A 20,760-nucleotide genomic window follows, 5' to 3' on the forward strand; every position below is an offset into this window, starting at 1 on the left:
TTCCTGCTTTGGAGAGACTGAGCCAGTGTATGTCCCTCAGCTTCCAATGACAGTGAGCACTTGGCCCCTCACCTACCACCTCCTCCTCCCTCTACACTCTGTGTCCTATCAAGGAATTGCTTATGTCACTGGAATTTGGCCTTTTAGGGTCTGATTCCCCACCTCTTTTCAAGGGTAATTTTTAGGACTTCCTGTCCCTGGTGATTGCCTGCCACAGTTGTGGCAGCTTTGGCTTAAGCAGAGACAGTATTTTAAAAGACGTATCTGGGGAGGGGAAAAGAAACAGGTGGAGCAGATCAGTCCCTTGTTCCTTAGGGTGTCCTGCCCCATCCATGGCCAGCACCAGAAGTGGTAAATGAACATGCAAAAGAAAGTCACGGCCTTAGTGATGTGGAATGAGTTAGCTGGATGGTGTTAGCTTGCAATGCTCACTGCACGCCAGCCACAGCCAAGGCACACCCAGAGATGATGACAGCATCTACTTTTACAATGCACTCTCCTGGCTTTAGCATTCCTGCTGGTGCAGCATCCCCAGAGGGCCACCGAGACCACTAGGCCTGGTTGGTTTTGCTACCCTTCATTTCTGCCACGGGATCTCCTAATATTCACAGTTTGTAATTGTCCAGGGACCTAACCAGTTTGAAAACTAATAGCTATAGCAGTTCTGTGGTCATTAATTAACTCACAGCCTCCTGAAAACAATGGGTTAGGTTCTGCTCCCTCTGAAGTCAATGGCAAAGCTCCAGGAGCTTAAATGGGACCAGGGTGGTCCCATTCTCTTTCTTCACTTCCCATGGATGAAGCCTGGACAGGTTTCTCTGTTACTTATCTAACTGTGTTGAACAGAATAGCACTTGCAAAATTTATGCTGTTTTTGTGGAATAACATTCTGTTAGCTCAGGTAACTGTATCAGATTTTAGTATTAAAAATTTGAAGACCATAAAATTATTAAAGTAAATGTAACACACATATATGCCCATATTGCCTGGGCAGAAGCACCCAGACCTGAACATCAGGATTCCTCTTAAGGTGAATGCTGACTCAACATTACCTGTTGCCATTTGATTTGAAAGACTCCCATACCTCAAGGTTATCATGCAAGAAACTAGTCAGAACATCAAAGCTCATTTCCACATTTGCAGTACACTGAAAATCTTAAAACTCAGAGCATTTCATGTTTAACAGTAGCCCCTTTTCAAAAAAGCATTCTTGGAAACAAATTTATTGCACAAAGTTAGCATAGTTTTGGAAATTAATAAACAGCAAAAAGGATAAACACATGTGCTTTCCTTGTGCTTTGAATGCAAATACCCTACTGATACAGTTCAACATCTATTTCTGTCATAAACAACATGCTGCCATAGAGTACAAAGGGGGCTTTCCTGCTTGCATTATAACCATCATTATTTTCCCTCTCTTGGATATCCTTTACTGGGAAGTGATGCCTTCACTGAGAGCGGAGAGCTGACAGAGTGCTGGCACACTTGCACTGGAATGCAGCGCTACTCTGCAGTGATTCAGCCACCTTACAAGGAAGACCAAAAAAATAATCCCATGGAAAGGGCAGAGCAGGATGGAGCCACCAAGAGACAGGAGCTGTCAGAGCTGACACTCCCCACCTCCTCAGGCCCTACTTAAACACATCTGCCTCTCCCTCACAGAAGCACCAGGACATCAGCTTACAAACATCGTCCCTTCCCACAGATGCCAGAGCAGAGACAAACATGTAGGTGACAGAAGAGTGATTTCCATAGCAGAAACCTCCATTAGGTACAACTGACTCTGCCTGTCTCTTTTCTGTTGCCAAAAGGAGGATATCAAATAGTATCTAGATTCACTACACCTTCTTTCGATTATTTTTTCCCCTAACAACACAGATAAAATGTATAAATGCAAACGGCAAAACATTTCTTATCTCAGCTCTGCTCTTTGGAGCTGGCCTACACTTCTTGCTTCAACTGTCATTTTTCTTAGAGATCAAGGGCAGTTTTGTTTTATTTTGCATTTTACTCCCTGTGCAAACCAGCGCACTGCTGGCCACATTTCTGCAGGCCATTTCAAATGAGAGCAGCTTTGGTGGCAAAGGCCAGTTTAGCTTCACTTACCTTCAGCGGTGCTCCTGTTTCTGAAATGAACGGTTTAACAAGGAAATGCGCTGACAACAAAGAGAGGAATGGATGTGTCTGACAAAACACACACACACACACACAAGTCCAAAACAATACAAAAGCAAGGAGACTGAAAAAAAAAATCAAAATCAAAATACTGTGAATGCTTTGAGAAAAACTGACAAAAGTCTTTCAAAGTGAATTGGATTGCTCATGGAAAAATAGCATCTGGAAGATGGAAAGATGCATTGAAATGAAAGGGAGGGGAGAGGATCTTTTTTTTGTGCCCAGTTCCAAAAAAAAAGTGTGTGTGCGTGGGGAGAGAAAAAGTAAAAGGAATAAAAAAAAGAAAGAAATGGGCCAAAATAAGCCACAGAAAATGGAATTCTCACTAGAAAAATTAGAGAGAAACTCCAGCACACCTTGTGCGTTGTACATGCTGACAGAAGGGTTGTTATAGACCGCCGATTCCCCGAGCAATGTATTATAAGGGTTGTTAGTGCCATGAGGACGAAGCAGAGCATTGGTTATAAGATGATTAGCCATGGCTCCTGGAGCAGCCCGATAGAAAGACAGAGAAAAAAAACAACAAAAAAAGGTCAATCAGGCAAATGTGGTATTAAAAAAAAGGAAAAAAGAACATTCAGAATGACAACAGTTGAAATAGTCCTGATTACAAGCAGCCAGCTAATTAGACTCGGAAAACTGTATGCCACTAAAGCAGAACAGATGTTACTGACGATGCACAAATCCAAACCAACGCAAAAGAAAATGTATCAGAAAGCGGATAAGCTACATTTATGGTGGTTCCCCAGTTGCTCGGAGTGTAAGCAAGGCTGCGCCCACATGCTTGCTACAAAGAAAGAAAGGAAGATGGCAGCCTACACAATGTGGGGGGAAAAACTCTCCGGAAAGTGCCAAATGAATAAATAAAATATATATATAATGATTAACAGACAACAGCACATTCAACTCCCACTATGTGCTAGGATCTCTTCTGCCAGACCTTCACAACGCATCTAAATCAAAAAAGCAGAATTAAAGAGAAAGGATGGAGAATGCAGCCTCTCCAAAGGCTCTCAGCAATTTTCAGACAGCAGCTGTTTCTCGTGTCTAAGAGGGCAAGTTTCACTTCAGCTACTTCTCTGATATCACCATCAAGAGCATCACAACCACCTGAATCCATCCTGGAAGGTGAGAGCACTACAGCTCTGCCAGGCATTTCTACCAGGAATGAGAGTGGCCACAAAGCGCATGTCTCAAGGCTTTCTGTGTGCCCCACAAACACCTTGATTCACCACTCCAGCACCTCTTTGCTGCTATCTCCAAGCACTCAGCCAACAGTTGTCCTTTGATATTTGGTTTATTCCCTTGGAGATGCAGCCTCTGGACCTGTGCTTTTTGGGATCATCATGACTTGGCAGGTGGCAGCAATTCCTATTGCAGGTATCAATCCAGCAAGCAAAGTCTCCCCCTACCTTTTAGCTGACCTACAGGATGAAAAACCCTTAAGCCCTTGCTCTGAACCTTGTCTAATCTCCAGAGACATGACCGAATTAAAAAAAATTTGCCCTTCAGGGCCCTTCCTACTGAGTTCTATAGCAGGAAGAATGTCCATGGTTTTTAATCTCCAGGACTAAACTGTAAAGACAAAACCTTCCCACCAGGAAAGTAAGTAATTGGTGGGGCAACTAGAGCTGGTTAGCACAATACTGTCAGAGGGCTCACATCACCTGGCTGTCACCAACATCCGATATCCTCAACCCAAAGCAGTAACTGAAAAGCCAATCCTCAAAACCAGTAACTCTTTCAGGAATGCTTTTACCAGTGTCTGAGGCATGGAGACCCCATTTGCCTCTTTCAGGTGTGAAGGTGGCTCTGTGCTAAGGTGAAGGCTGTCTTTGTGGGGCATGTAGGGCACTGGGTACAATCTCTTTGCATGGAGTTGCTAAGGATATACAAGCCCTGAGGACCTCTGGCTAGTACAAATCCCCTTAGCAGGGAGTTCTTTGAAAGCTCACACGTACTTATTGTTTACAGAAAGGTAAAAACTGGCCAAACCTCAGGCTAGGTGGAGGCTGCCGTGCTTGGATGCAGGCCTGGGATGACATTTCCCCATGTCTCTGCAGGTAGAGGAGGGAGCAGACAGTTTCTTGCCTCTCCCCCATCATCCCCCAGCACTCCCCAGCCCCAGGCGTATGGCATTAGCAGGTCACTGAATCGGTCTTTTGAGCACAGGACAAAGTAGAAGGCAGTGTTGTATGGGGGCTGCATGCCAGGGAGGCTCCTCGACACATGCAGCTGGAAAAAAACAACTTGTATTCTCTCACCTGATATTTTTGTCTATGCTGATGGAAAGCAAGATGGGCTGCTGTGTTTGAAAATAAGGAAACAAAGCTGTCTCCTGTAAGAAAACATTATATGAACGCTTAACTAAGCAACCTTGAATGTAACTAATAGGTAAATGAGTAAATTCTTTCTTTCTGCTAATGTGTTTTCTCTCAATCTCACATTCATCTGGGATGAGAGACTGTAGGAACAATTTCTCTTCTTGAGCTAGTTTTATACCAGTGAGCACTAAGGCCATTAAAATTGTTTCTGCTTTCATCCCAGTTTTAATCAAGCCAGGCCATAAAAGATTCAAAAAGGAGCTCACTTTTATACAAGTAATGAGAAAGTCCAGAGTTAATGCCAGCCATAAACTCAGAAGTGATATAATCCTCCCATCTGAGATTTAACCCAATCTCCAACTCAGTCCCTATGAGAACTGATATGAAAAATATACCCATAGTGGGCTTTTGAGCACTTTAGCTTGAGGTGTCTTTAAATGCCAGGTGCTAGAAAGAGCATCTCACCAATATATCCACACTGATCTTGCCTAGTGAACCCCAGCAGACAGGAACAAGCTGATCCTACCAGGGCTAGGAAGGAGAAGCTGTTTTGCATGAGGGATGCTCTCAGACTGTGACAAGAAAGAGGGGATCAACCTGTGTAAGCACTTAAATGTAGGTTTGGCTTGCTTACATTTGCCATTTGCCAACACGGCAGGCTCTGCAATGAGCTGAATTCACACAAATATGGCTCTTTCAGACAACTTTTAATACATATCCATGCTTGACTAAAAACTTGGCAAAAAAAAGGTTGAAAATACAGAATAAATAAGTAATTTTTGCTCTCAGATGTGTAAAAGATAGGGCTTGGTACTACAGTGACCCATTCCTGTATGCAGCAACCGAGCAAAAATACTCCATCTTCTGCTTTCCTCTCCCTTGATTTCATTAAGATTTTTTAATTTACTGTTCAAAATGCCACTTTCAGTGGCAGTGCTGAGTAAGTCTACTTGTGCAAATCTAAAACAAACCCTCAGCCAACATGTTCTGATATCTTTCAATACATTCAGAGACCAAACTGGGCCCTAAGCATTCTGCAGCTTAGGTTCCCATTGTGATGAAGTGGCAAACTTACTCTGTGCACAACACAATAAATGTAACTTTGGCATCTTAAATACAAAATTCCATGTACCCTGTATTCATAAATTTGGGCTCTTGTTTCTTACTACCTGCTCTTGAGTTGCAAAATTCCCAGACTAAAAGGGTGCTGAGAGAGGATTGCATCCAGGGTCCAAAAAGCCCACAGTTAAAGCTTTTGATAAAACAGTAATACACCAAAAAAACCCCAAAACAAACAAAAAAAAACCCCCAAAAAAACAAAACAAAACAAAACAAAAACCAGCAAACCTCTCATTATTTGGTTTATCTTTCCCAGGAGAAAGAATGAAAAATGTAATACCAGACATACATTTAAGTATCATCCTGGCTTTTTCATACCACTTTATCATTGCTATAGCAACCAACAGGACTACTAGGAAGAGTGGATTAGGTCTGCAGATGAGGCTGGAGCAGAAGGAGCAGGCAGACTATGGAACTATGACCTCATTTGCATGATAATAGCCTTGGTAATAGAAAGCCAACAAAACACCAATAAAGTAAGCACGGGATCATAGCAGCATGCTCTCCCAAAACACCATGGGGGACAGCAAGGAGAGTTATTCTGCAGTCCTGTGTGCGGGTGTGCATCGCTGGGGCTGCAATACAAAGGTCAGTGCATGTCCAGGGGCCCAAAAACCAGAAAGATCAGGGCTGCAAGTGCCTGCTGACCACCTGAAATCTCCTCCCTGTCAGAGCACTCTTGGGAAGGGATCCCTGGCAGCCATCAGGCCCAGCGTTGGCAATGTGCCTAATATCTTCAGCAGGTAGCAGTAATCATCACTTACTTTTATTTGTTCATTTACTGTTGGATCCTTGGCTCTCAGCATCTGTGGTGCAACACAGACCTCTCCCAGCAAACCCCATGGCTCTGTGTCATCCATGGTTTCCTACATTCCAGCAACAGCAGCCCCTATATAGATCCCTCCTTTGCCATCTGATGCACAACCTAAGGCCAGCCCACAGCCACCACTCTTTATTTAGTTAGGGGAACTGCCTTCTATCCAGTTGTGCTGAATCACCTCCAGTTCTGCTAGTCAAAGGCACCCTACTGAAAGCAAATGCATTCTGTCTCCAAACCCCTATCATGCTGTATATGTGTGGGGGCATGGAAAAAAGATGGGCTCAAACCCACAGGTTCACCTTTTTTTACAGCATGATGATATCATCCCAACCAGTAAACATTTAACAGCAGAACTCACACCTCTATGAAAGTATTCCCTGCAACCACATTGGTACAACTACAGTCCCGAGTCTCCTTGTTTCCACTGTTATTCAACCAAAGTTCAGAGCAAAACACAGCTAGCAGATCAGCTCTAATATCCAAAATTACATTCAAATTTGGGTTTCTGGAAAGGCCAGTGCTCAGTACAAGGCTTCCTGAGGCTAGATTTCCTCCAGTGAAGGATTTGCAGGCTGTGATCACAAGTAGAAAGAAATTATGATTTTTCAGAAGGCATGTATTTGCTGGGTAACACGCAGATGCTCCTGCTCCTCTCCCAGCACCGGTGATCCTCACGATCCACGCACCACAGATCCAGCTGTGCTGGATTTAAAAGGCCAGGAGAAGCCATGGCCTGTGCTCAGGGTGCAGGGGGAGATCTGGAGGGTTGCACTTTTGACTTGCAAACTAAGAAAAACTGTTAGGAAAACCAACCAGGACAAAGAAAATGAAAATCCCACAAGTTTTAACATCTCTGTAACCAGACACAAAGGATTCAGATAGCGACACTTAGCTGCTTTCTGTGGCTATGAAAGTAGGTATTATTTTAATGACAGTATGCAATCAAATGGAATATTTTTCTTTCCTTTCTAAGGCAGAAATTGATGTCTTTGATGCAGGACAACACTGAATGCAGAGATAATTTTTTGGAAGAGATTTGTGTAATGACTGTATGGGAAAACTGCACCTTGTTAAACATAAGCGTGGTTTATTCACTCACTGAAAGCAAAGGATGAAAATTATGATGACAAGCACATGTTGCCAGACTCTAGACTGCATCACTCAGGAATAAAATTCAAAAAATTTCTTGTGGGCAGCTGGCTGACAAAGCCACACAGGTTACCTTGAATCATCTGCATAGTCTACCCAGCTGGAAGGGAAATGGATTCAACTGCTCCTCCAGATTTTCTGAATAATACTGTTACTCACCACGGCTCTGCCAGGCTGAAAGGGTTTGAGCAGCACTGCTTTAACTGGGATCATCTGTCTGCACAGGCAACACTACCACCATGTATCTTCCTTGACTTCTGGTCTTTTCAATTGCATACCAAAATATTTTTGGTATGTGCATTTTAGCAGGGGACTGGAGAGATTCCCCCACTACTGAGCAGATGTGACAGAAGAGCAGTTTTGCTGAGAAAGGAGAATGGACCAGCTTACAAATTTAATTGGATGAGCTGTTCAATGCTTTAAAAATGTCCATACAAAATCAGTATTTTCCAAATTAAATATTTTCACTTTTTGTTCCAGAAGAGTGGCTGGTATAAAAGCTGACTTTGACTTTTTGTATTATTTCAACTTTTTATTAGAGTAGAAACAAAAATAATTTAGAAAAAGCACATCTGTGTCATAACAAAATGTTTCATTGCCTCTGACCCAGCAATTCCAAAATTTAGATTTTCTTGGGCTTTTTTTTGTTTGTTGCAGGAGAAATTACATGTACTGCTGTGTTTTCAATCAATCTCAGTCCTGTTTCCTCCCTGCTTTGCCAGCAATGTGGCTCCCTTTCCACAAGGTAAGGGCACAGTGCTGTACTCCTGGCTGCTCTGACACCTGGAACACCCAGCTCATCTTGTGGTTCACATCCAGCATGAACCTGGTCCCTCAGCTTCTTGCACGCCATGTCCTTGACTTCAGACTGCCCTGCAGGGACAAGTGACAGCCAGGAAGAACATGGACCACTCCCTGAAGGTAGAACAGTTCCTGAGCTATCAGGGGACATGGTTTAGCTTGGACACAAATGATGTGGTAAGAACTCAGTCCTCCTCTAAGTGTGTACTAAAACAACCCCATAACACACTCTGCCTTACCCAAAGTGCAGTGAATAGCTCAGACTTGAGTGTTATTGGAATGGCCTCTCTGCAGTGATTTCAGTTTGTAAATTCTGGCTGGTTTTAAACTTCATTCACTATTAGCTTATTCCATTTTGCTCCCAGGGAAACAAAAGTAAGATTTGAGGAGTCAAAGCTCTAGTTTTCTTTGAGACTTTCCTTACCAGCACTGTGTTCTTTTCTACAGGTAGAGCTTTCAAGTATTTAATGAATCCTGGTCTTCTATGTGTTCAAAATTTGTTCTTACAATAAATGCAATTATGACAAGCAAATTCACACATTTGCTGGAGGACAACAGGTATTTTCAGTATTTTTCCAAGTTCCTTCCAACAAATGCTCTGACATTTAGATTTATCAAGCTCTGTTCTCATAATAGCCAACAGGATTCAGTTAATAAACTTCAATAAACTTCCCTATTAAATTTCTCTCAAATAGGTTTGTTGTCACTTGCAGCATCTAATCTATTCATTGTGAAGCTATTAATACTGACTGCAGTGAAAGGGAGTTTCAGTAAATGAGGTTGTTAAGCTCTAGGCCATCTTCTGCCACATGAAACATCCCGTGCTTTTATGCAGAGACAGGGGAGTGAAAGTATTTCTTTGTCTCTTTTTTTCCCCCTTCCTTTCTTTGGCAATGATTTCAGATGACAAACCTTTGCTGGATTATAATCTGCAGGCCATGTTCAAAACACACAGCTAGTCCACATCCAAGTATTTGCTCACTTGCTAATAACTTTTTCACTGCCTGGAGCAGAAACATTGTTCCAGGATGGGACATTTCTTTATAACACCACTACCCCTTACAAGGGTTTATACCACATTGTATCTTGACTATACAAACAGGCATTATCCCAATTGTTCCTGTTTGCTTCTCACTAAACCTGAGGCCTCACCCAAGATGTGCAGAGAGCCCTGCCTGTGATGAAAACTGCATCATGCTCCAGGAATCTTTAAAAGCAGCTATGCTTTTTTCCTTCCTCCTTCACAGTCACCATATCAAGCCTGCTCTGCAGCAACACGCTGCCAAATCCAATACTCCCCAAAGCCTGCTCTGATTTCAGAAATTGCCTTGCCCTTACTTTTCCTCTTTAAAGCTGATCCACCTAATGACTGAACTTCCAATTATATGGCTGTCAATCCTAAAATCAAAGCCAGTTCATAATATCTCCCAGAGGAAGAATGTCATGTCACTCACTGAAATCACTGCAACAAATCTCAGCTAACTCAGTCCCAGGCAGCAGAGAGGCAAAATAAACCAGGAGAATATCAACAATGGGATTAATTTTGCACATAGGCAGAAATAAGAGTTAAACTCCCTAAGTTTTGATCCCTGATGCAGAAAATCATAATTTTTCTAGCATAAAATGTACAGCTGATTGAGAAAGGGGGGGGGGGGGGGGGTGAAGATAAAAACCACCAATAGCAATTTGCTAGTCCAAAAGGCTGATGACTTTACCTTACAAAGAGAAAATATTCCTCAGCTGTCACCTACTTGGAACTTCTCTTTACTTCATATGTGATTATCAGGATGGGTCATTTTGAGGCCAGTTGCTGACATTTAGTCAAACCAACAGTTGCTTAACAGGGTTGCAGAGATTTCTTTGGCTTACAAACAGCAATCCCTTGTGACAGAACTGGTGCAAAGGCATGTGGATTACTCCCTCCAAATACACCCTCCATCTGGGCAGTGGGTTCCAGGAAGGGGTATCCATGGGGTCAGGGGAGAGTAAGTGTGTCTGCAGGAGTCACAAGAGGGAACAGAAGCAGCAGAAGGGTGGGGAGGATGAAACCAAAGAGCTTCATCAGGAAAATGCCTAATGGTGGTGGGGACATGGAGAGGTAAAGGAACAGCCTCCTGCAGTGGGTAAACTGGAAGCTTGGAAGTTCTGATATAAATGGACTATGCTACTTCTTTTGCAGGCTGTCCCTGGAGGTGTGAGTACTAATACAAGCACTCAGGATGCTGGGACAGTGAGCACCCTTGAACACCAATTTGCCCAGTGAAGAGTAGGATTTGAGCAGCTGTGGATGGATGAGATGCTGGAAGGAAAACAGGCCACAGGCTGCCTTTGGATTAGCAGGGCAGCGCTGTCAGGGATTCTACCCTGCTTTTTACCCCTTGATTTCCCCCAAACAAGCAGCACCTCCAAAAACCCCCTTCTCAAGTAGCAGCCTTCAAAAAAATTAGAAACTGAACATGTAATCATATTCCAGAGGGGGAAGAGACTGGCACTGCTGCTGCTGTTTGTGGCTAAACCAGAGGCCTCCAGGCTCCAGGACCAATGGACCCCTTGACACACAGAATAAATTTCCCAGGACTAAGGGCTTTGCAATGTGAAGGGTGATGCTCAAGGGCAAGGACTGCTGCATCCCTCAGGTTCGTGCTGCAGGTTGCCCCTGCCAACTCAGCAATGGTCAGCACAGACAACATTAGGCACTGACACCTCTCAGCACTCTGCACAAAGGGACAGGTTGGGGGGAGTGTGTTTTGTTTTAGATTTGAAGCAATGACAGTGAAGTAGTGAGATTTGCACGTTGACAGATGATGGTCTCTGAACGGTCACTGAGGCTGCTGTCCCTGACAAAGGCCAACACAGGTTCAGCTTTGATAATTCCTCTGCATTTACATCCATCAAACCCTGAGCATGACTGAAAACAGAGCTCAAAGATTTTACAGCATCTGCAGGGGGTATTCAGTTTTAAACAGATGCGGCTCTTGCTCCACACCACATACCCAGCTGCGTAGTGATGGTTCTCACAAGACCAAAGTGTCTGCAGAAGATGGACACTTTTCTTTAGCCCAATTGTCTTTGAGCTGTTAAGTGCTCAGAAACCAAGAATAATGTGCACTTTCACATCCATGAATATTTTGGTGAGTTCCCTTCAGGTATCTACAGATGCATTCATTATCAAGGAGAGCAACTGCAGGCACCTTGGACATCCTGTGAGTCCTCTGCACTAAAACTGCTTACCCCAGAACCACAACTGGAACAAGAAATAATGGGGAAAGAAGTGACCATTAACACTGCTGCCAACATGCATGTTCATATAGCCACAACTCATTAATTTGAGTAAGTCCCCACACCCTAAAATGATCTCTCTGAAAGAAATGACATGAAAGCTGACTGACTTAACAGGAGAAACTGGGGCACTGTTTGCTGCCAACTATAAAAAAATACAACAAATGCAAAGAAAACGGAGGAAGTATTTATTCTCTAATATCTTCAAGCCACAAGAGAAGCCATAAGTGTTAGAGTAGATAAGAAGTGAGACAGACTGTGATAGATTATTTAGTGGTGTCCTCTGAATATCCTACCAAGATGAGCAGAGGCACTTCCACCTCTCCTAGAACTTGGCTATTTGTTTTACATGCAACATAAATTTAGCAGAAATCTCTGTCACACTGGTCATATTAATCCATCAAGGAGCAAACAAGCATCTTGAGAAAGGCTGATGCATGACAACAGTAGCACTTCCACTGTCCAAATTTCCACCTTCTCTCTGCTTTATCTAGGCAGCAAAGGATCAGCACTGGCAAATGGGTTATAATGAGCAGCAATTGCACTTTGAAGTGTACCAAGGATGGGCTTTGAGATCCCTGGGGAATCCAAATTCTGCTCCTTCCTTTTTTTTCCTTCTTCCCTCCTCCCCTGCTTGCCTGTGCTTTTCAGCACACCAAATTCCACCCTGTTTTCACTGCTGTATTGGCCAGTTATGTCCACACTATGGCACCCATCATCCCTGCAGACAGCTAAAGTGAAACTTCTTGATCTTGCAGCACTGAGACACATCCAGCAGCTCTCATCTCTCAGCAGAAAGGGCAGATTTGGTGACCAAAACCTTACTGCAGTGTCTCAGGGCTAACCTATACCTCCTGTCTTCCAGAGTGACAGTCTCCTACCAAAGGAAGAATTTAACCTTCTACTGGTGTTTTCTAAATAACTGCTTCTGAAAAATGCAGGAAAGTAAATCCACCTGAAAATAACACACAGAGCTGTCCCTGCTGAATTCACAGTGCAGCTACGATTTCAGCCTGGAAGTCACAGCTTAATTATATTTTTGGGTGGGTGGAAGGAATTTGATGGGAGATTTCATTTAGGAAACAATCAGGTCTCGGTTGGGCTAGAAATAAGGATATTAATGTTCTTCATTTTAATTTTCCTCTCTGACTCAGATTCCCACTGTTTGAATTTGAGTTCAATTTGTTCTGTTCATTATGAAGAAATCCACATGAATTTGACATTAAACTGCTTACCTCTGAAAACAGTAGCAATAATTTCCCTTTTTCCTGTGTGTGTTTCAGATTAAGTCTTTGTGGTTGACATAAAAACACAGAGGAGAAATAATAAAGCAAAGGGAAATCAAGTATTTATTCTGGAACGCTACCCAGAAGAGGAAACATGCAACAGCACTTATGCATTGGGAAAAAAAAGCAAGGGGGAGTGACAAACAATACCCTCATTTCCATATCCCATTTCAGCCCATTTGCATGGCAGCAAACAGGGAATGAACACAGCTTTCCTAGTCAGGGATTATATCTGTTGTGCAAATACTGGGGATCCGAGGGCTTTGTGACGGCCCTGATGGGGTTTGCTGGCAGGGGCCTTCTCCCTCATGAATGGACCCTTAGGGCCACATGGATGAATTTGTATTCAGGACTTACCATCCTTCAGGAAGAGCTGCCAGGGGTCCTGGGCTCCAATCTGCAACAGCTTTTGAGGTCCTTATGACCCCCATAGGCCTTGGTGATCTTGACGAGATACACCAGGAAGGCACAGCCCTGCTGGCTCTGGGCACCCAGCCCTTGCCTTGTGGATTTTGGACCTACCTTGTAGCTCAATTTCCAGCCCTGTCTCTGCCAGTATTTCCTGGTGGTCTGGACCAGGCTCATCCCCTCACCTTGTCCAGGGCTCCTGCCTTAATCCCCTGTGGCCCAATGAACCATCACTGAGGGTTTGGGTGGTGCTTGACTCCCCCTCAGCTCCCAGGTGCTCTCCCTCATGACACAGCTCTGTTCTTACAGCTGCCTGCTGTTTCTTTTCTTTCACATGAAGTGCCTCCAGAGGACCTCCATGGATCAGAGTGATGGGGATGGAGAGCAATATATATATATATATATATATATATATATATATATATATATATATATATATATATATATATATAAAGACAAGAGTGTACATACTTATGTTTCTATTCCAGGACTGCTATTGGGATAAACTATTAAATTTGCTGTCTAGTTTATAAACTAAGAGCTAAGAATTGGTGCATTACAGCAGGAGAACAGCACTTGACCCAACACAACACACTTCTGGAGCAGTTTCTATTCTCTGTGAAATCTGGTGGCTTTACCCCTGCCCTAGTTATTTTTTTGAAGAGGGAAAAACTACTATGTGCTAACCTGAATTGATATACACAACTCCATCTGAGCATTTTCGTTTTACAAAATACTGCCTTGCACCAGTGACACAGCCCTTTGGCTCTGCTGCTCTTGAGCCTCCCCAAAACAAGGAACAGGCCCTTCTTGAACAGATAACTTCTACTTTTCCTCTGGAAAAAAAATCATACCACCACTTCCCTTCCCCCAGCTTGAAAACCTGAAGAGTAACAAAGTACCACATAGTTCATAAAGATTTTTTTTCTCACCCAGTTGTCTCATATCCAAAGAGAGACAGTAATTACTGTATTACCTCTCACCTAAGACATGGATAAAAATAGGCTGGTGTCACATTGCTATGACTGCTTGTTTGCAAGGCTGGCTGAGCTATCCCAGAGCTTTTTGACATTAACACTCCAAAGGTGCAAACAGACCCATCTCTCACGATCCTGAGGTGGCCAGCTGGATGCATCCAAAGCTCAGGCAAGCTCTGTTGCTTTTCCTTCATACATTCCACTTTTGAGCCTGCAAAGCACTGAACTCCAGCAAACAGTCCATCCTACAGGCACTCTTTTTGCACTACTTTTTCAGCACTGCATCCCAGTGCCTGCATTAAGATCACACAGCAAACACCCTGCAGGCAAAGGGAAACTTCTTTTTCCTACTTATGAGGTAATCAGCTTGGTTCAGCTTTTACACCTCTGAAGTTTTCAGCACTAGGAAAATAAATGTAGAGCACAGGTTGGATGTGAAATACACAGAAAAAGTATGCAGCCAGACCCAGAGTGTGAAAAATTGGACAGAGTTGCAGAGTGGGAATGCAAGGAGCAGAATTCTCCCTGGATCCTGAAACTGAGACCATGATCATGGGCTGGACAGGCATGCTCCACAGCCAGTTTCTCGTCCCTTCCTCCTGATTTCAGTGATATAACAACCCCAAATTTACATCACTACAAAGCCATAATGAGCAGCAAGGGGAAACAAAGGCAGACATACTTTTTATTAATCAATAATTAGATGCTACCTTCAGGAAATAATCTGAAATAGTCTTCTATGCCTTAGGACAGAATAAAGTTTTCATTACAGACCACATTACATCAGCCATATTTGGGGTTATGCCTGAAATTCCTGGTGTGATAAATTCAAATAAGTAACATTATGGTCAATTACCTTGGCAGGGAGAGGGCAGAATAGAAGATAAAAGAGAATATGAAGCTGAAAGAGCCATAAGCAGTGTGTTAGCTGCTAAACCAGAAAAGGACATAGCTGTATGTCTAAAGGAGGCATGCACTAACTCAGATACCACATTCCAGACTGATGCCCAGGAGGTTCATGAAGGAAGAAGGGATGAGATGTCATACAGAAATGCAGGTCATCATACAGGAAATACGGATAGCTAGAGCAGTCTTGCCTGGGATGTTACCATGTGGCAGGAGGCTGTGAATATGATGAATGGTATCAGGGAAAAACCAGGTTTCAATGAGATAGTACCCCAGTTAGAGGGTGTCGCACTGCTTTCAGCTGCCCCAGCAGAAATGTTAAAACTCAGTGCTGGCCCAGGACATGGAGAAATGGAGTTAAGCTCCAAGACCTGGATGCTAGGACAATTCTGGGGACAAAGGATCATTTTCTTCCTGTTTTAGAACACAGACTGCTCTTTGAAGGCTCTGGGGAAAATGCCAGCACACATAGAATGTTCAACTTGGGACAATACAGATAATTTTGTGAAAAAAGTGTCTAGGCTGGGAGGGCTGGAGTGGGAGTTTTGAACAGAAATAAGACCCTGTTGTATCAACCTCAGGCAAGGAAAGCTACTGACCATACAGTTCAAGGCTCACATTTGAATCCTCTGAGTCTCAATAGCATGCTTGTAAATAAAACATTAATGAAACAGCTCCTTTAAAGATGAATATATATGTAAATATTAAGAGTAAGACAAGAACTGTGAAAAACACATTGCCTCACTGCTCTGTTCTGACTGCAGTTCTCTGGAGAGTTTTCTCTGTGGAAAGCCCTAAGACCTCAAATGTTGCTTTTCAGCTGAAATAAACAGGATAAAGGGAGAAATACCTGGAGAGAATACTGTTGATGTCAGGTGTTTTTCCATGTGGAACTGACCACCTGCTGCTTTGGAGATGCCATCTCCCATAGACATATTTTTAACCTCCACTTTGCAGATACTTCTGTTTACCAGACAAAATCCCCCAAAACCCAACAACAACAAATATTGTGCCTGCCTGTGTGAAAAAGAGGGAGGATGACTGTAGAACTGTAAAACTTACTCAGGTCACTTCAGTGTTCTACCTAAAAGGCTTCCCTACTAGGACACTTATCAGGCTGTTTCTGTAGCCAGTAGAGAGATTCAGGCCCTTCAGGTGATTCACCTCATCCAGTGAGGAAGGAAAGTATCCTTACACAAGGAAAATATCTGGAGGAAACATGCTTTGAAGATGCTTCCCCTGCCAGTTCATTGCCCAACTGACCTTTAAATAACAGGCACATATTGTAACAGGCTCCCACCACATTGGAATGGATATTGTCCACTTGAAACCTCTTCACTTGTCCCAGTTGACAGACATACTTGCCTCTTGGCATAGCAAAAAGTACACAACCAAAAAAGGAGAGACACCTTTCTTTTGGTAACAAAGCCAGGAGATCCTGTTTGCTAAAACATAGTCCTTGGTAACCTCAGATGCATCAGAGAGCAAGTTCAACTTCTGTGCTAACTAGAGGAGCGAATATTTAATGCATAACACATTCTGGTTTGCCACTGAGATGGAGCAGTGGGATGGATGGCTGAGGGAAACAGTGGCTCTTGCTGGAACCTCTGTGTGACAACCAATTCCCCCCTCCATTAGACCCAGACCGCTGCTCTGCAGTCTTTAATGCAGAGACAGAGAGAGATGTGAGGGCCATGTATGTGGATAAATCAGGGATTTGCAGTAATGAAATGTTATAGTCAACTTTATTAATGCATCTTCAGTGCAAAGGGAAAATATCCTGGCACAAAAGAAGACCAGTGAGTTGAAGAACACTACAGTTCCATGTTACACTGCCTTCCTCCTTTGCACTGATTTGGGCAGTGTGTATAATGCTCAGAGAATCATGTACCCCTTGTTCCCCCACTACTCAGCACTCAATATTACTCAGCACAGTTAAAATCCTTCAAGCCTATCCTCAGCCAAAAATCACCCTAAAATCAGAGAGAATAAAGACTGAATAGGAACCAAAGTCCCAACTCAATTCTCAGTACAGCTTTGCAGAACAACCATCAGGACTGGAAATACATTTGATTTTTATCATCATGAGAGAACAGCTAGGCCCAGTAATCCCAATTCTACCCTCTCTTAATTTCACCATCAGCTGGACAGATAACACAAAACAGAGTCTGGCATCTGGTTACTGAGGGTTAATTCATGAAGTAGCTGTATGGAAGAGAAAGGAAACAACCTCTCAGGCTCTTTTTCTCGTATTCTGTTTCCTACAACACTCTGAAAAACACTTGGCTTAAAAAAGCTGTTCATATTTCCCCTTGTGCCAGACACCACATTTTGTTTGGCATATACATTTCTGATAGCCTTTCCTCCACAGATGTCTGTAAAGTTCACATCAGTCACTTCTTCAAACTAGGTATATTAACACCAACACAGACAATTTTGTTCCAAGCACAGTTTTTCCTTACGTCTATGTTCTGCTGTTCACTTTTGCTTCTGTAAAGCTGACAGTATTGCTACATATGCAGGACAATCAGGACTCCTGTGATGCTTAACACAGGCTGTACAGTGCTGTAATGGCCCATTTTCACTGTCAGCAATGAGGCCTGACACGTCAGCAGCTTCTGGCACTAGCAGCTTTCTGAGGGAAAGGGGAGATTTCAGCTTTATTTCATTTCTCTCTTTCACTTTTTCTACCTTCCTTCCAGAAATGCCAATTCTTGAAAACGCGCGTGTAGAAATAAAGAAAGAAAAGAAAAAGAAGGCAACAACCACCATAACATCTCCTCCCATTTATCACTGTAACATTTCTTGGGTGGTAGAACAGGATCCAGTGACGTTAGGGGTGAGGAGGAAAAGGCAGGGGGCAAAGAGGCAGCATATTTCAGACTCCTTAAAGCCATCAGAAGAGTTAGAGATATGAAAAACCATTTATAATTACCTCTGTTGAGTGAAGCTGAACTGTTTATATCTCCAGTAATAAAGGAAGACTCGGACTGCTTTCGAACTGTGTCATTCCACATCCTACGAATCCGGCTCTGAAGAGGGATTGAAGCACAGCAGGCAATGAATTTTTAGCAGCTGTAGAGAGGTTTCTTTCTGCCTCACTAAGGATGGCTACTGGCATGTCTAGCTCAGGACGAGACTTGCTCCTAGCCAGCTGTAAGCAAGCAGTTGCTGTTTTGTTGTAACCTGCCTCATGCATGCCAGACCTTGCCACACTTACTTCGTAACACAAATGCCTAGCTCAAAGAAAAAGTGTAGAATTGAATTGCTTACATCTTAATTTAAAAAAAAATACATCATGCATGAGAGAAACTCAGACTCCATGCCAGCTGCAGGTTTACCAATATAGCACCAAATAATGGAAAAATAACCCACACACAGAGGCACGTGTGCTTCTCATACTCAGACAACTTGTTTCTTATTTTTTGTGAAGTGTAACAGAAGACTTGATTTGTGTCTTGGTGTCCCTTAATGAACAGAAGTTTTCTATAGCTATTTTCCATCTTGGGGATTTTAGGGGGGCAAAAAAATTCCCCGCAAATGAATGACTTCTGTTCCCATACTGAAAAATCTGTGATGCTTTTACCATCTGTGATATAGCTTCTGCTACTGGCAAAAGTGTCCTGAATATGTTGGCCTTCTGTTTTCTTCCTCAAATATGCTGTGAAGTATCTGCCTCTGTGGCATTTACATCACTGTCTCACTCCTCCCCAACTAGACCTTGCAAAAAATATCAAAAAATCAGGCAAAATGCATCTTGTGAGCAGTTCAATCCCAATCCCTGCATGAAGGTGACTGCAGAACCCAGGTGTCCCAGGGAAACTCTCTCTCACCTCATGTCTGTGACTCTGATGGACATTTTCCCTGGCTGTGTGAAAGTGATGGTAGGTGGTATGGGGGACTGGGAAACCTTTTTCCCATTGTGACAGACCAAGTTTTTCTTAAGTGCCAAAAATCCAGTGGTTTCTCTCGTGAGATTTTAGCCATGAGAGATTTACCAAGGCCTAATCATATGGTCCCAGACTGAAAAGTCCTAGATTACTCCTTAACCATGGAATAACAGCATCTCCTAATAATGCATTAGCCCTCTATAAATGGAAGTACCATGTGACATGAGGCCCATGATCTTTCACAGTAATTATTTTTCAGCTGGACATTTAATTTATTCTATTTGTCTGACATGATCCATTGTACATTAATTATTCTGTTTTCTCTGTGCTTCTCAGAGAATAAAGGGATCTTAGAAGCTTTCCTCCTCATGGTCTTCTCTATTTAAAGTTAGGACCCAATGTTTTCAACAACTTAGGCTGATCTCCATCTATTCTCCATCACCTGTGTGAGGTTTCTCCTGGCTACAATAGGCTTTAGGAACTTCCATCCTTTCAAGAACACACTTCTGCAGGCAAAATAAGACTCAGTTCACCCTCAAAAGGGCTTGTTCTCTTGTGCTGGGACTGGTGAGAGGGTGGACCATTGAAGTCAACCCTTCTTAGAGAGGAGGGCACCAGCACAGCAGCTAAGTTTTGTAACACCAGAGGCTTTCAAATCAGCCACCTAAATGCTGCTGGATATTTTGAGTTTTGGACATTACTGGGGTTTGATGGCCTGCTGGAGAGAGGTTCTATATTCTATTGCTTTTATTTGCTCTGCATAGCTACCAGACCTTTGAAAACACCAAAGCAGAGCTTTTGGATGACATCTTGGAAACCACTGCAAATAAATAATGATTTGCTCCAAGACATAAATTGCAAATTAGGTTTTCCTGGAAAGTTATAAGCTGTTACTCGCTGCATGTCTTTTATAATTTAATAGTGGAACTGTCATGTATAATTACTTCCATTACTAATACTGAATAAATTTGTGTTTGGTTTCTATTGATTAAGAAATAAGCTTCTTCATTTTATATGAACTCTTCATCCATAAATCTGCATCTCTACACACAAGTTAGCTTCAAAACTGCTAAGTGTGCAAACTGCACAAAACCTGAATTTTCAGGCGAACAAAGGCAACAAATCTAGTAGCTAGTGAGACAGTCTGACCCCAATGGCTTTCCCTGAGAGGTCTATAGGCTAAGACAAATTGTGTGAAGCACAGAACAGACCAAACCACTGCATGTCAGACAGCCAGCTCTTTCACTGGGAAGTCTGCTACAAGACACTTGTAGCATTAAAATCTTTTTACAAGAAAAACACTCGAGGCTTATAGCATCATTCTTGTACATGTTAATAGTTAATAGTGACAACCTTCATCTCATGATTAAAGGATGTACTGGAATGCAGCACAGCTGACAAAATGCTCCCACCTCCTGCTTCCCATGGAGAGCAGGCAGGACACCTCAGGTGATAACTGCCTCTGGAAGGCAAGCCTGCACTTTTCATTCTCAGCAGAACTATTCAGAAGGTTCTTGGAGAGGCATTTAATTGCCAACACATCTCAGGGGAGACCACTGTGTCGAGTTCAGGTCTGGAAGTGAGGGAAATCTCTGCAGGTGCACTGGGGAGTGGCCTAGGGCAGCT

At 43.0% G+C, this 20,760-nt stretch overlaps 1 protein-coding gene across 17 annotated transcripts in view; it reads right to left on the reverse strand.

The window, feature by feature from the left end:
- ADGRL3 (adhesion G protein-coupled receptor L3) overlaps window positions 1–20,760 on the reverse strand; it is a 490,221-nt gene that overhangs the window by 13,130 nt on the left and 456,331 nt on the right. For 10 of the 17 annotated variants that reach the window (XM_054296021.1, XM_054296020.1, XM_054296024.1 and 7 more), the window contains 2 exons: window positions 18,180–18,276; window positions 2,532–2,660 (listed from right to left, as the gene is read on the reverse strand). In XM_054296021.1, the coding sequence (XP_054151996.1) occupies window positions 2,532–2,660; window positions 18,180–18,276 (226 nt within the window). Of the gene's footprint in view, window positions 1–2,531; window positions 2,661–4,439; window positions 4,514–18,179; window positions 18,277–20,760 lie in introns of those variants that run through there. The other 7 variants (XM_054296033.1, XM_054296027.1, XM_054296026.1 and 4 more) reach the window with 2 other exon arrangements.

Source organism: Melozone crissalis, unplaced genomic scaffold (genome assembly GCF_028551555.1).
Source record: "Melozone crissalis strain CALT ecotype California unplaced genomic scaffold, PUWL_Pcris_2 ptg000006l_1, whole genome shotgun sequence".
NCBI classification, from domain to species: domain Eukaryota; kingdom Metazoa; phylum Chordata; class Aves; order Passeriformes; family Passerellidae; genus Melozone; species Melozone crissalis.